The sequence below is a fragment of the Brachypodium distachyon genome, chromosome 4 (genome assembly GCF_000005505.3).
Source record: "Brachypodium distachyon strain Bd21 chromosome 4, Brachypodium_distachyon_v3.0, whole genome shotgun sequence".
NCBI classification, from domain to species: Eukaryota; Viridiplantae; Streptophyta; class Magnoliopsida; order Poales; family Poaceae; genus Brachypodium; species Brachypodium distachyon.
This window is the reverse complement of record NC_016134.3, coordinates 28284857-28297570: the sequence shown is the minus strand read 5'-3', so window position 1 is coordinate 28297570 and position 12714 is coordinate 28284857. Positions and strand designations below refer to the sequence as shown.

General features: G+C 49.9%; 3 protein-coding genes across 3 annotated transcripts; 1 reads left to right on the top strand and 2 right to left on the bottom strand.

Annotated features, from left to right (window-relative positions):
- Window positions 1–2848: 2848 nt before the first annotated feature.
- LOC112268672 lies at window positions 2849–6086 on the bottom strand. Its single transcript, XM_024454602.1, has 3 exons — window positions 5970–6086; window positions 4183–4667; window positions 2849–3090 (listed from the first exon to the last, which is right to left on the bottom strand). Exons 1-3 carry the CDS (start codon window positions 6084–6086, stop codon window positions 3060–3062), a joined length of 633 nt encoding a protein of 210 aa, XP_024310370.1. The 3' UTR covers window positions 2849–3059.
- Window positions 6087–6324: 238 nt separating this feature from the next.
- LOC104585046 (putative F-box protein At5g52610) lies at window positions 6325–7179 on the top strand. Its single transcript, XM_010240954.1, has one exon. It carries the CDS (start codon window positions 6325–6327, stop codon window positions 7177–7179), a length of 855 nt encoding a protein of 284 aa, XP_010239256.1.
- Window positions 7180–10257: 3078 nt separating this feature from the next.
- On the bottom strand, window positions 10258–11642 carry LOC100826477 (gibberellin 3-beta-dioxygenase 2-3). The gene is made up of 2 exons (XM_014902852.2): window positions 11125–11642; window positions 10258–11037 (listed from the first exon to the last, which is right to left on the bottom strand). Exons 1-2 carry the CDS (start codon window positions 11586–11588, stop codon window positions 10410–10412), a joined length of 1092 nt encoding a protein of 363 aa, XP_014758338.1. The 5' UTR covers window positions 11589–11642; the 3' UTR covers window positions 10258–10409.
- Window positions 11643–12714: the final 1072 nt, after the last annotated feature.

Below are 12714 nucleotides of genomic sequence, written 5' to 3'. Positions count from 1 at the left end.
GGAGCCATGAACACGTTGTTGACTCAGCAGCCGGAAAGTCGCGATCGAAGCCAGAAGATGCCGACGATAGTGCTATGAGAAACAGACCTTGTCCAGGAGAAGAAGTTGACGAAGAGACCTAACCTCACTAGCTTCGTGACGGAGTCGAAGATGGCCGAACCTCAACGATCAGAGAAGAGGCACCATGAAACGAAAACCAACTGCAAAACACGAAAACGAAACCAAATCCACTATTCCAAAAGAGCAACAACCAAACGATACACTGCCCTCCCCTACACCGCCGATGAGGTGGATTGCGGATCGAGTAAACCTTATTCTTCTACCGTGACATATCCATATCCACCATAGTGCCATTACGGAGAAACCAAACCTTCTTAGAGTCCTAACCATCACACAACCCAGATCAAGGGTCCCCACCCCTTCCCGTCGTCGGAGCGGCAGGCAGCGGAGGAGGGGACTCGTGTTCTAGACGGTGGTCTGCACTTTCTTGGGTGAGATTGGAAGGGTGGTGGCTAGGTTTTCCTCCCCTGTGGGTGGCTGTGTTTTTTATATGGTAATGATTCATTGTTTACCATGTTAGTATCGCTTAATTACTAGTTTGCTAAGAATCAACATGTGCCTGGTAAAAATTTGGATCAATGCATTTTTATGCTTTTGATAGCATCTCTTAGTTGTTTAAACACTAAAATATTCATTCTATCAGCTTGAATTGCAATGCAATGTTTAAATACAAGTTTTTAACTTGCTAACCTTATCTCATTGATGGATCAATTATTAATATGGTAACCCTTCACAAATAAAATGGCAGCCATGATAATTTAACATGGTAATCGATGGCGGCGGAAAAATATCGTCAAAACATATTAAATTATGGTCTTGTCTTGAAGCACTTGTATCTTTAATCAGATTACTGGTTCGAGAGATAAAAAAATTTAAAAATTAAAATGAGCACATCTACGAGGGTGCGCACGTTCCGGAATTGGATCATCTGTTCTTTCAAAAAGTTTTGGAATTTTGTTCTTGATTGTTTTGGATCTTCCTCCAAATTTCTGAAATTTTATTTTGTATTAGTGAAAGTCAAGTCACAAAGTTTTTGAGTTCATCATGAATTAGTTTTAACACAGCGTAAACCGAAAACAAGTCCCGTACGCGCTACCACGATTCCAGAACGGAATCATCCCGTGCCATCGACATGGGCAAGGCTCAAGCCGGACCCGGCGAGACGCGGCGCAAGTACGAGCTCCTGGACTCCGCGGCCGCCCTGGAGCCCGGCACCGCGCAGCGGCTCTACTCGGCTGTGCGCGACATGCGCCGCTCCTCCTCCGCAGACGCCGACGGCATGAAGCAGGCGCGGCAGCTCCTCCGCGGCGCCATGTCCAGCATCGACGACTAAGCCGCCGTCTACAGGGCCTGGATCGCCATGATGGAGACCGAGGACAGCGGCATCGGCGTCGGCGTCGCCAGGGAGCTCGTCCTGGACTGGGGCTGCGTGTGCGCGGCCGAGGGCACCACCGACGAGTACGCCGCGTTCTGGATCGGCTACCTCGCCTTCGAGCTCCGCCACGGCGGCGCCGCGAGCGTCCGGGCCGTCGCGGCGGACGCGGCCAGGGCGTGCCCGCACGACGCCGCCGTGCGCGCCATGTGCGCCAGGGCGGCCGCTGCTCCTGCTCCTGCGCCGAGGACGAGGCTCCGTCGCTGGTGGACGAGACTCGCGCGGCGCACGCGGACGACTCCGTCGTCAGCGGCCATGGCGATGACGAGCTTCAGAACTAGACCGGATTCATTAGATCCTTTGTAGCACAATGTCGATGTAAGAAGATTCGAGCTTCAGAACTAGGCCGGATTCATTGGATTACTGATTGTACAGTTTATCTACGTGATAATTACAGCGATCCAGTGTATTGAAAGATTCAGTCGAGGGTTGTAAAACACGAAAAAGAAAATAAAGAGCAAGCTTGAGACCAAATCTATTCGCTCTCGTATGCCAATCTGCCAAGAACGAATAGGGTCCTCCGTCAGAAAACAGATGCAAACTTACATGGGTGTTTTCTTGCTCTAAACACACACCAAATACTTAGAAATTCTTTTCTGCAAAACACAAAAGAGAACATTTAGATGAAATCATGAACTCTTGTGCGATTATCTGAACCAGATGCAGCAAGTAGAGTTCTACAAACACTTAAATTTTTTTGAGTACTACCGGATTTCGTAAAAAGAAGCGAGGGTGGTGAGATCATGCACGTGCAGATGGGCAGATACAGAAGCGTGGAGTGCTGAAACGGCCGTTCCTCAAAAAAGAAAAAAAAGAAAAAGAAAAAGAAACAGATCAGATCAGATCATAGCAACAGGCAACTATTGCAGGCTGCAGCACAACCTGACAGACCAATCAAGCAATTCGATCGACTGAATTTATACAACTCTCAACTGAATCTTCCGATGTTCTACATTGTCCTACAACTACGAGGATCCAATGAATCCGGTCATCTACCTCCGAAGCTCGTCGGCCATGTCGCTACGAACCCACGCGGCGGCAGGCGAACAGCGACAAGCAGCGACGGCCATGACCGCCTTCGACGGAGCACGCCCGAGCCTCGTCCACCAGCGACGACACCTCGGCGTCGCAGGAGTACCCGCGGCGAGCCGGCGCTCCGCCAGGGCGCACATGGCGCGCACGGCGGCGTCTTGCGGGCACGCCCTGGCGGCATCCGCTACAACAGCCCGGACGCCCACCGCGCCGCCATTTTTTTTTTTTGAAAAAGGAGCACGCTCCCGATTTCATTAAGGAAATCGGACTACAAGATCCAAGTCTTAACGAGGTCCATCCTCAAGAAAGGTAAAGACAGGAAAGTAAAAACAGCCAGACCTCCAGCCTGACTGGACTCCACAAATTACAAGTAGAAGCATGGCTCCAGGCCAAAATCAAAACCAGTTCTCAGCAAAACACAGAGCTCCTCAAGTTCCCAGTATTCTTCTCTGACAGAGACTCCAGCCATGCCGAGGATGCAGAACATCGGTCGCCACCAGCTGAAGTAACTGCGCCCCCATCATCAGCTTCTCCTTCATGCTACCCTTCTGAAGACCCGCCCAGTACTTCAACCAATAACACAACAAAAAAAACCACGTTAGCAGGATCTTTTGGGAATTTACTTTGAAAAGAAGCCTCATTCCTTGTTTTCCAAATTGTCCAACAAAGAGCCGCCACACCAATAAACAAAATCTTACGATGAATGTAAGGAAAACTGTAAATCCAGTCACTAATTTGATCCATAGTAGAAGGTAAAGTCTTAATGCCGGTAGCACATCCAACAATACCCCATGAGAACTTAGCTACTGGACAATGTAAGAATAAATGATCAATAGACTCATCCAGACTACAAAATAAACAAGTACTAGGGCCTTTCCAACCTCTATGTAATAAATTGTCTCTAGTAAGTATGCTTTTCTTAGCTATCAGCCACATGAAAATCCTAATCTTTAAGGGTATCTTAATTTTCCAAATATTCTTAAAAGGCACAGCAATCTGATTGGCAACCAAAGAATTGTATAAAGACTTAACTGTGAAGACCCCCTTCTTATCAAGAAGCAAAACACATTTATCATTATCTTGACTAATGGGTATCCCATCGCAAATCCTAACCATCTCCATAAAAAGCTGTAATGTATCACCCCACAGGTGTCTCCTGAATTTAAAGCAGCCCCAACCTTCTTTTCTAACAGTCTCAACAGTAATATATTTCCTATCAGTTAAATTGTAAAGTCTACTGTATGTAACTTTTAAAGGGGAGTCACCTACCCACCAATCTTCCCAGAAACATGTATTTTTTCCATTCCTAACTTCCTTTTTACAATATCTGTAAAAAATCTCTCTAATATGAATTAGGCCAGACCAGAATTGAGACTTGGCAGTTTTAACATTGAATTCATGAATAGACTTAGCTCTAAGATATTTATTTCTAATCAATTGTTGCCAAATACCATCGCTAGTTTCTAACTTCCACAACCACTTGCATAGTAAACAAATATTTTTAATACTGACATCTGTCACCCCAAGCCCACCTTGGTCTCTAGGAGGACAGATAAAAGGCCAACTAACTAGATGATATTTCTTAACATTTTCTTTCTCTTGCCATAGAAGTCTAGCTCTAAAAAAATCAATTCCCTTAAGAACCCCTCTAGCCTTGCCTGAGCTCGAAGGCGAGGTAATCGATCCAGAACGCGGCGTACTCGTCGGCAGTGCCCTCGGCCGTGCACACGCAACCCCAGTCCAGGACGAGCTCCCTGGCGACGCCGATGCCGATGCCGCTGTCCTCGGTCTCCATGGCGATCCAGGCCCTGTAGACGGCGGCGTAGTCGTCGATGCCGGACATGGCGCTACGGAGGAGCTGCCGCGCGTTCTTCATGGCGTCCGTGTCGGCGGAGGAGCTGCGACGCATCTGCCGCACCGTCGAGCAGAGCCGCCGCGCGGTGCCGGGCTCCAGGGCTGCCACGGCGTCCAGGACCTCGTACGTGCGCCGCTGGGTCTCGCTCTCGCCGGGTCCGGCATGAGCTTTGCCCTTGTCGATCTCACGCCGCCGGAGAGAATCGACTAATCGAGGGACGGAAGGCTGCAGAGAGCAGGGGAGCGTGCTGGGCGATTGGTCGACGGGTAATTGGGTACGGTTTATAAGCTGCAGGGGTTCCCGGAAAATTGGTCGACGGCATGAGTTTTTTAAAAAGCTGCAGAGAGCAGGTGAGCGTGATGGACTTCTAAAACTTTTTTACTCAACTTGCACTAATTCAAAACAAATTTCCGGAAAATTGGACCGTTTCAACCTAAATATGGGCCCTTTTTAAAGCAACTCTCGTTGCTGCCTAGCTTCTATAGAGCTGCAAAATTGTGACCCTCAGGGTACCCTGACCCTCCTTAGTTCAACCAAACGAACTAAAATTTTAAAATGACACAACTTTTTTTAAAAAGACTCATTTGTTTAAACTAAGGAGGGTCAAATGGTCACTGCTCCACGCCTGGGCCTGGGCCTTGAACGATCTTGCTTCTTGGGCCGGCCACTGTGGGAAAGCGAAACGCGTTTCTGAACAAGGATCGATCAATACGGAGCACCGCGGCCCAGCGCGTATCGGTAGGCAGCTTCATCGTCTAGTTCACTCGCTCGACTAGGTGGAATCCTAGCGGCCAGGAGTCTTCGGATCTGCGTTTTTCTTCCGGTTCCCCTCCTCTCCGACCGCCGATTAGGCATCGGGTGACGAGGGAAATCATAGATCAACGTCTGACTGCAGTTTATCTATCTTCTTTGTGACGTTTTGTGTCCTCGTGACGGCATCTTGGTGGAGAAGGGACGGCGTATGGAATAATAGTCTCCCGGCTCTATCCTCTTTCTGGTGTAGTCAACACGATCTACTCCATGGAGCTAGCGGATCTCGCGGTTTGTTTTTTCGTTATTTTGGTCTTCTTTCTAGTTGGTTCGGCGACAAATCAGCAGATCGACAACCTGCCTTGCAAAGGGTGTGTCTCCGGTCAGAGTGCGTTCAACGATATTAAGTTCTCATCGGTTGCAGTGAGCGACTCATGTGGCTATTCAAAACCTACAAGGTTAATCTAGGTTGCGCATTTTTTGTCTTCTGCAATTTCATCACCGGAGAAATGGAGAGTTTCAAGATACGGATGACGGATCAAGAGTTTTTTACTTCAAAAACTCTTGACATAACTTTTAGTTTCATCAGAACTTTTTGTTGTTGGTTTTAGTTTCAATTGTACATTGTTTATTGAATCAAATAAAACCTGACGTTTCTTAAAAAAAACTTACTGGTTAATTAACCACTCGGAGTCGAACTAATCACGCGCTAACCAACCCATTGTATCTGCCTACGCACATGCAATTGGAGGCCGACGCCCGTACAAGAGCAAACGGGATACATGCATACAGCAGCCAACAGGATTATGGATCATTCCCGACCCTCCTGCTCCAACAAACGCCGCCGGCGGCCTGCACCCTCCCAGACGACGTAATCATCTCGGAGATCCTGGCGCGCCTCCCCGCGAAATGCCCGATGCGCTTCAAGTCCGTCTGCCGCGTCTGGCGCGCCGCCATCGCCGACGCCGGCTTCGCCCGCGACCACCGCCGCCGCTCCCGCTGGGCTCCGCCGGACGTCCTCGTCATCCCCCGCATCGCTGACGGAGACCACGAGCTCTCCGAGGATATCAGCTTCCTCCGCCTTCGCCTTGGACAGCTCCAGCCGCCGGCAGATGATGACGACAGCGCCATCGAGCCGGAGTTGATGCTCAAGAAATCTCTTATTAATCATCAGCCAACTGAGCAATTAGCAGGCATGACGAACATGATCTTCCCCACGCACTGCGACGGGCTGGTCGCCCTCGCCACTGCTGGAGACCAGGTGTTCGTGTGCAACCCGGCCACACACGAGTTCGTCGCCCTTCCACAAGGGACCCCCGACGTCCGCGAATGCCGGCCGGAGCCCGGCGCGGCGGCGCTCGGCTTCAACCCGTACACCAACCGGCACGTCGTCGCCACGTACTTTTACCGCCGCTACGAGGCCTGCAGCGCCGACGATGGTACCCTGGACTACGACATCGGCCACGAGTTGTTCACGCTCGGCGGCGGCGGCGGCGACGACGACGACTCCTGGTCATGGGAGCTCACCGAAGACCCGCCGCTGCCAATCATCTCGACCCGTCCGGTTTGCATAGAAGGAACCTTCTACTGGGCATCCACCAACAACAGGCTGCTGAAATTCAGTCTCCGTGACAACAAGTTCGCCGTGATCCCGTTGCCGCCGGGCACCTCCTACCATTACACACTAAACACCTTAACGAGCCTGGACGGGCACCTCTGCTACCTCCACACAGCATCGGCGACGGTCTATGACGTGTGGCAGCTTGCGGACGATGGCGGCGACATGACGTGGTCGCTGCCGTGCCGCATCGATACCTTCGATGAGGGCCTCGGCTGCGAGGCCTTCTTGCCGGTGTGGGCTGGCGCGGGCAGGATGCTGGTGGCCGTCGACTACGAGAAGCTCTACTGGTGCCGCGAGAAGAGCGGGCGATTAGAGGAAGCGCTGGACCTGGAAGAGGACGTGGATTTGGGGAGACAGGATGGCGAATTGTACCGCCACCACGCCGTTCCTTACGCTGAGAGTCTAATTTCTATCAGGAGTTGTACTTAAGTGTATATATATGATTAGTGAATTATATCTATCTGGAGTTGTAAGTGTGCATAACTAGTGAGGGGTCAACCTCTCCCATGTATTAACGTCGTAAATTTTCAGGAAATCTTGTAAACTAGTAGTGTGGCCCATCTATTTCTGTGACATTCAGATCTTAATCCAACGACTTTTGCGCATCGACTGAGATTTAAAACATTCTTCTGAAAAACCAATCGATTGAGAAATAGTCGCCGTCTTATTTTTATACATGTTGTTTTACTACACAATTTTGATCATTAGTGCAATTAAACAAGACAAAAAGGGGGAGCCTCGGCCTAAGCTGGCAGCCATACACAGCAAAAACTAAACCAGGTTCTGCTTTCCAAAATACAAGTTCAGGAACTCAAAAGCAACATTAAGACATCAACAATGTTCTCGGGCCAGAGTAATTAGTCTTCCTAGTTGCACATAGCATCATAAATATACTTTCCGTATTAAGTGATTCAAATTTGTTCAAATATTGATATATCCATGTATAAAAAACGTCTCACTTGATATGGGACGGAGGGAGTAGATACAACCGTACAATAGAAATTGGTGGCAGAATTCGAGTTTCTGATCATCTGATCGCCGGAGCAAAACTTTAGTCGTGCTTGTACAGAGCCACTTGGCGGCGATCGATTCTATTCTACTCTCTGTCAGAAAAACTCGGGAAACAGCAACGGACCGCGATCTTTGAGTACAGCGCCGCCAGCTTCAGTTCGAGGTGGCGGCTGCTCTTTCCACCGTGGCCGTCTCCGGTCGCCAGCTCGACGTCGACGAACTCCCCGTTGTCCTCCTGCCACGTCGACGGCAGCGGTGATGCAATCTGCGCCGTCGATGGCGTCGCCGCCTCGATCGAGAACACCGCGACGTCTGAACTCATCGTGTATTCGAACATACGTTTGCGTTATCGAGTCGTTGGTTAATTACGTATATTAGAAGCTGGGTTAATAACCTTAATCAGGAGACGACGAAATTATTCCGAGTCGGGGACGAAGACCGGCCAACTTGCCAATTGCAAGCGGACGAATCAGATTCAGATTCAGATTCAGATATGGTGCCATCCATCTGCGGACCGGGAAAATTAACAACCTGGCATAATCAGAGGTTAATTAACTTACCTCTGCCGAGGAGAAATAGTTAACAGCCAAGTGCTGAAATTGCTTCTTGCTTGGAGTACCCGTCTGTGCACTCTCCAGGGTGAGTTAACCTGTAAAATTAGTTGCGTGCAGGGATGGTTATGACAGGCGGGGTTGATGTGAAATATGAGAATTCATTCATTCAGGTTAAAGAACCACATTGCCTGTTTTTTATACTCACCACAGTTCTTTGTTACTCAAGAAGGAATTCAGAGATACTTCTTCGTATTCTTCATGAACATCGTTAAGATTAGTTGGTCTCAGCATGATGAGAGCGAGCCAAATCCATCTGATATGAGATTTGAGGTTAACGGATCAAGCATGGTCTACACTGGCTTGAGCACAATTCTGAATAGATGATCAAATCCATATTGGTTGCATCATATAGTAAATGCAATCATACAAACAGTACAAGTAGAAACTGCTGCAGAAAATCACCTGTAACCGTGTCAGTGTTGCTGCTGCATTTGCATAAGAACAGTGAGGAGTGAGGAACACAAATTTTGCGTAACTCCCCGAGATAGCTTATCAAATTTACACTTATGTTTGCCATTATATATAAAATGTAGTACTAGTTCGATGAAAGTCATTCAGATCTCCCGTACAAAATATTGCCAGTAAAATAACAAGTTCTGATAAACAGTCCAGTAGTCCACACAAGCTTCACAGCAACTGTTCCTTTTACTAAACTAAATGAAAGGAAAATAAGATTACTAGAACTTATACTGAGCTTGTCCTCTCCAAGCACATATGTTTTCCTTTTGCCTTCATCTATATCTAAATCTTTACTCTGCCCCTAATTGTAAACGGCGAGCCATACAAAAAAAGATAAATTATACAGTTTTTGCTATTTATCCGTTTTACAATAAGGCTTACTGGAAATTTAGAAACTGTTTACTTTGTGCTTTTTGCATTTTTCTAAGAGCTCTTTTACAGTACCCCTAATTTAATATTAGCCGTTTATTTGTCCTGATCCAGTGGTTAGTGTTAGATGGTACTCCATCCTTAGTCCCGTGGAGTACTGAGTCAGAAACACCGGAGTATCTTGAGTTGGAGGGCAAAATCGTAATTGTCTTGGGATAGTTTGGTCGATCCTGTGGTTTGCAATGAAAAAAAAAAGCTTCGTCCGCGCGCGGATGGGATGAGGTCACTGCACCATTAGAGCCGACCGAAGGCACTGCTGCAGCTGCAGGAAGGTCCGGTCTGGCGGTGGAGGGAACGAGGTGCTGCACCGGCAAGGCGGAGGAGGCCGCCGTGCGGCGATTTGAATTTTGGCAGTCGCGACACTCGTTTTGGCCGCCGCGGCGCCGACGGAGGAGACGAGGCCGGTCAGCCAACGGCGGAGATGGTACTTTCCAGCGGGCGCTGGGAAGATCGAGGTGACCCAGCCGGCGACGAGGACCATGCATCGATCGATCGAGCTGGGACGGCCTCTGATGCTCGATGGAGAGGACTGGGCGGCGCTGTGGCTCGATTGGCTGGGACTGCGGCGAAGAACGGCAGTGGGGGCGATGGGGAGCGGCGCTGCTGCTCGATTGGAACGCGCGGGCTGGGGTCGGCGAATCGATTTCAGGCGAGGAGTTCTGGCGTCGGCGATGGAGATCAGCCTGGGCGTTCTGGCGGCGATGACGGAGACCGGTCTGGCCATCTGGGTCGGGCTGGGCTGGACACACCGATTAGAATAGGAGAAAAGACCAAATTACCCTTTTGCTATTAACCATCAGATATGTCTGGTACGCCATGTTACGATTTGGAGTACCAGGATACCGTAAAAAAGCTCTTTTCTAAAAGTGACTCCGTCATTTTCGCATGAAACCTCGTATTAGCTTTGTCGATATCACCACAAGATGAACATGCATAACCATATGAACACTCACAACCAAGTAATTAAGATGAACATAGACTCATGCATGGAGGAAACCTTATTCAAGCACCAACCACATCTTTCCTCCTCTCTCTCCCGCACTCATCTAGCTAGCTTCCCGATCAAGCTCATCGAATCCACTGCCGTTAACAAATTTCTCCGATACGTAGCACTATCAACCCTCCGATTGTTTCACCGATTAATTTTTAACTTGTCTCATGCAACTTCGGCGTCTGTGGTGCATCATCCTTGGCGACAGCGATCATCTTGAGCGCGGATTCCCCAACGAACAAGGCCTTCTCCCGGAGGCCCATGTACTCACGCCAGACAACAGGACGGTAAGCAGGCCTGGGCCTGTCCAGCGTCAGGGCCTCATCGAGCGGGGCGACCACGGCCTGGGCCGGCGGGCCGAGGAAGTAGCCCAGCGAGACCCGGTGACTCTCGCGACTAACAACAGCACGGTGGAACACGTTGTGGAAGCGTCCGTTGGTGACAATGTTGAAGAGATCGCCGACATTGATGACGAAGGCGCCCGGCATCGCCGGCACGGCCACCCACCGGTCGGGTTCTCTGCGGAAGAGCTGCAGCCCGGGAACCATGCTCTGCAGCACGAAGGTGAAGTAGCCCGAGTCCGTGTGCGCGATCAGGCCCACAGCCCGCTTCGGGTCCGGGCACTTTGGGTACCAGTTGAGGTGCATGCTGGCGGCCATGGTGTCCGCGATCTTGGCGGCGGCAGCGCAGTCGGCGGCAGTGAGCCCCAGCGCCGAGAGAAACAGGCCCAGCAGCTTGTGGGCCAGCGCAAACATCCCCTTGTGGAACTCCTCCATCACTTCACTGCACGTTCAGAACGTAAGCCAACACAGAACTACAGAAGACCTCGATACATGCAGTGAAATTAAAGAAATTAGCGAGCATGGATACCAGAAGAGGAGGTAATGGGGGCCGGCGTCGGGCCAGAGCTTGAGGAGGTCAAGGCGGACATTGGCAGGGGCGAAAGTGTATCCCTCGGACCACATGGACTTGTCGAAGAAGCCGGAGATGGGCGGCGACCCGTAGCCGCAGGACTCGCCGCGCCCACGCACGGCGCGCGTCTTCTCCGACGCCGGCAGCGCGAACATGGCCTCAATCCGCTCCTCCACGCGCGCCACGAGATCCGCGGGAACCCCGTGGCCCAGCAGCAGGAACGCGCCCCACTGCTCCGCCGCGCGCGCCATGGCCGCCGCCACCTTGGCAGGGTCGGCGTCGCGGAGGTCGACCACGGGGACCTCGTCTTCCCCGGCGCCGGCGCCGCCGTCCACTACCGGGTGGTCGTGGAGGACCGGCCACTCGTGCGTCTCCGGCACCCCCCGCGCCGCCTGGAAGTCCAGGTGCGTTGCCGTCGGCATTGCTCGCTAGCAGCTACGTACAGACAAATTGGATCAGCTGGATCTTTTGGAGTACTAGGAATGACTGAATGAGGCACGAGGAGCGCCGGAGCGGGGGTATTTATAGGTCTTTGGAGCGTGGCGGATTAGCACGAGGTAGAGTGGAAACCATTGATTACTTTACTTAGCAAGAGAGAAAAAGATAAGTATTCCGTGTAGCTTTCGAGAGAAGATGGAGAGGATGACGTCCGGAAATTAATAAATGTGGGGGAGGAGAGAAGAGGAAGGTATTTAATTTTGGAGCAACGTGGTATGGATGTATATTGATCGGTATATATGCCAAATACATTGTTGGTACGTACGTATATATTGATGATCGGTACAGCTGTATTTTACAGTAGATTTTTCTGGCCTGCGAAACCACGTGCGCAGCAGGAGAATTTGAACGGGCCGGGGGCATCATATTCATCGCTTGGGAAATCTCACATGCAATGCGAGATGATCCCAGTGTAGGAGTGACACACACGTGGGTTAAGGCCTGTGTGTGTATTTGGTGGCTATATGGGGTGTGTAGTCTGTCACGTAACATCTTAGAAAAAGCTTTAGAGAAGAGAACAAAAAGTCAGCACTATATATCTACGGTTTTACACTGCACGAATACTCCTGGCTAGCAATAGCATACTGGCCTTTTTCGAAAAGGAAAGGAAAAACTAACACTCCACGATACTCCTAGCTATATAGCATAGGTAAAACGAAGCTCCATATATAGGTAATTTTAATCAATCGGTGGCGGGCAGTAATGTTATACTCCGAAACGTTCAAAAAAGACCAGTTGGCTTCACGACTGGGACATGAAAATTGAAAGGAAACAAGGACAAGGGGCCGGGTATAGCAGACACTTAAACACTTTAAACAACATATTTGTGCAGGTTCCGATAAAAAAACAAACATATTTGTGCATGTTACCAGGTCATATTTGTGTACATTACCAAAGCACGTTCGTAATTTTGATTACTTTGAATTGTCCCTGCTAATTTTGATGTGTTTCCCTGTCAAAAAGAAAAAAACAATACCACGGACTGAACTCTAGCTTGGACTGCTCCTACCACCTGGCCGCCACTAGACAACCTCAGATTTCATCTCTCGT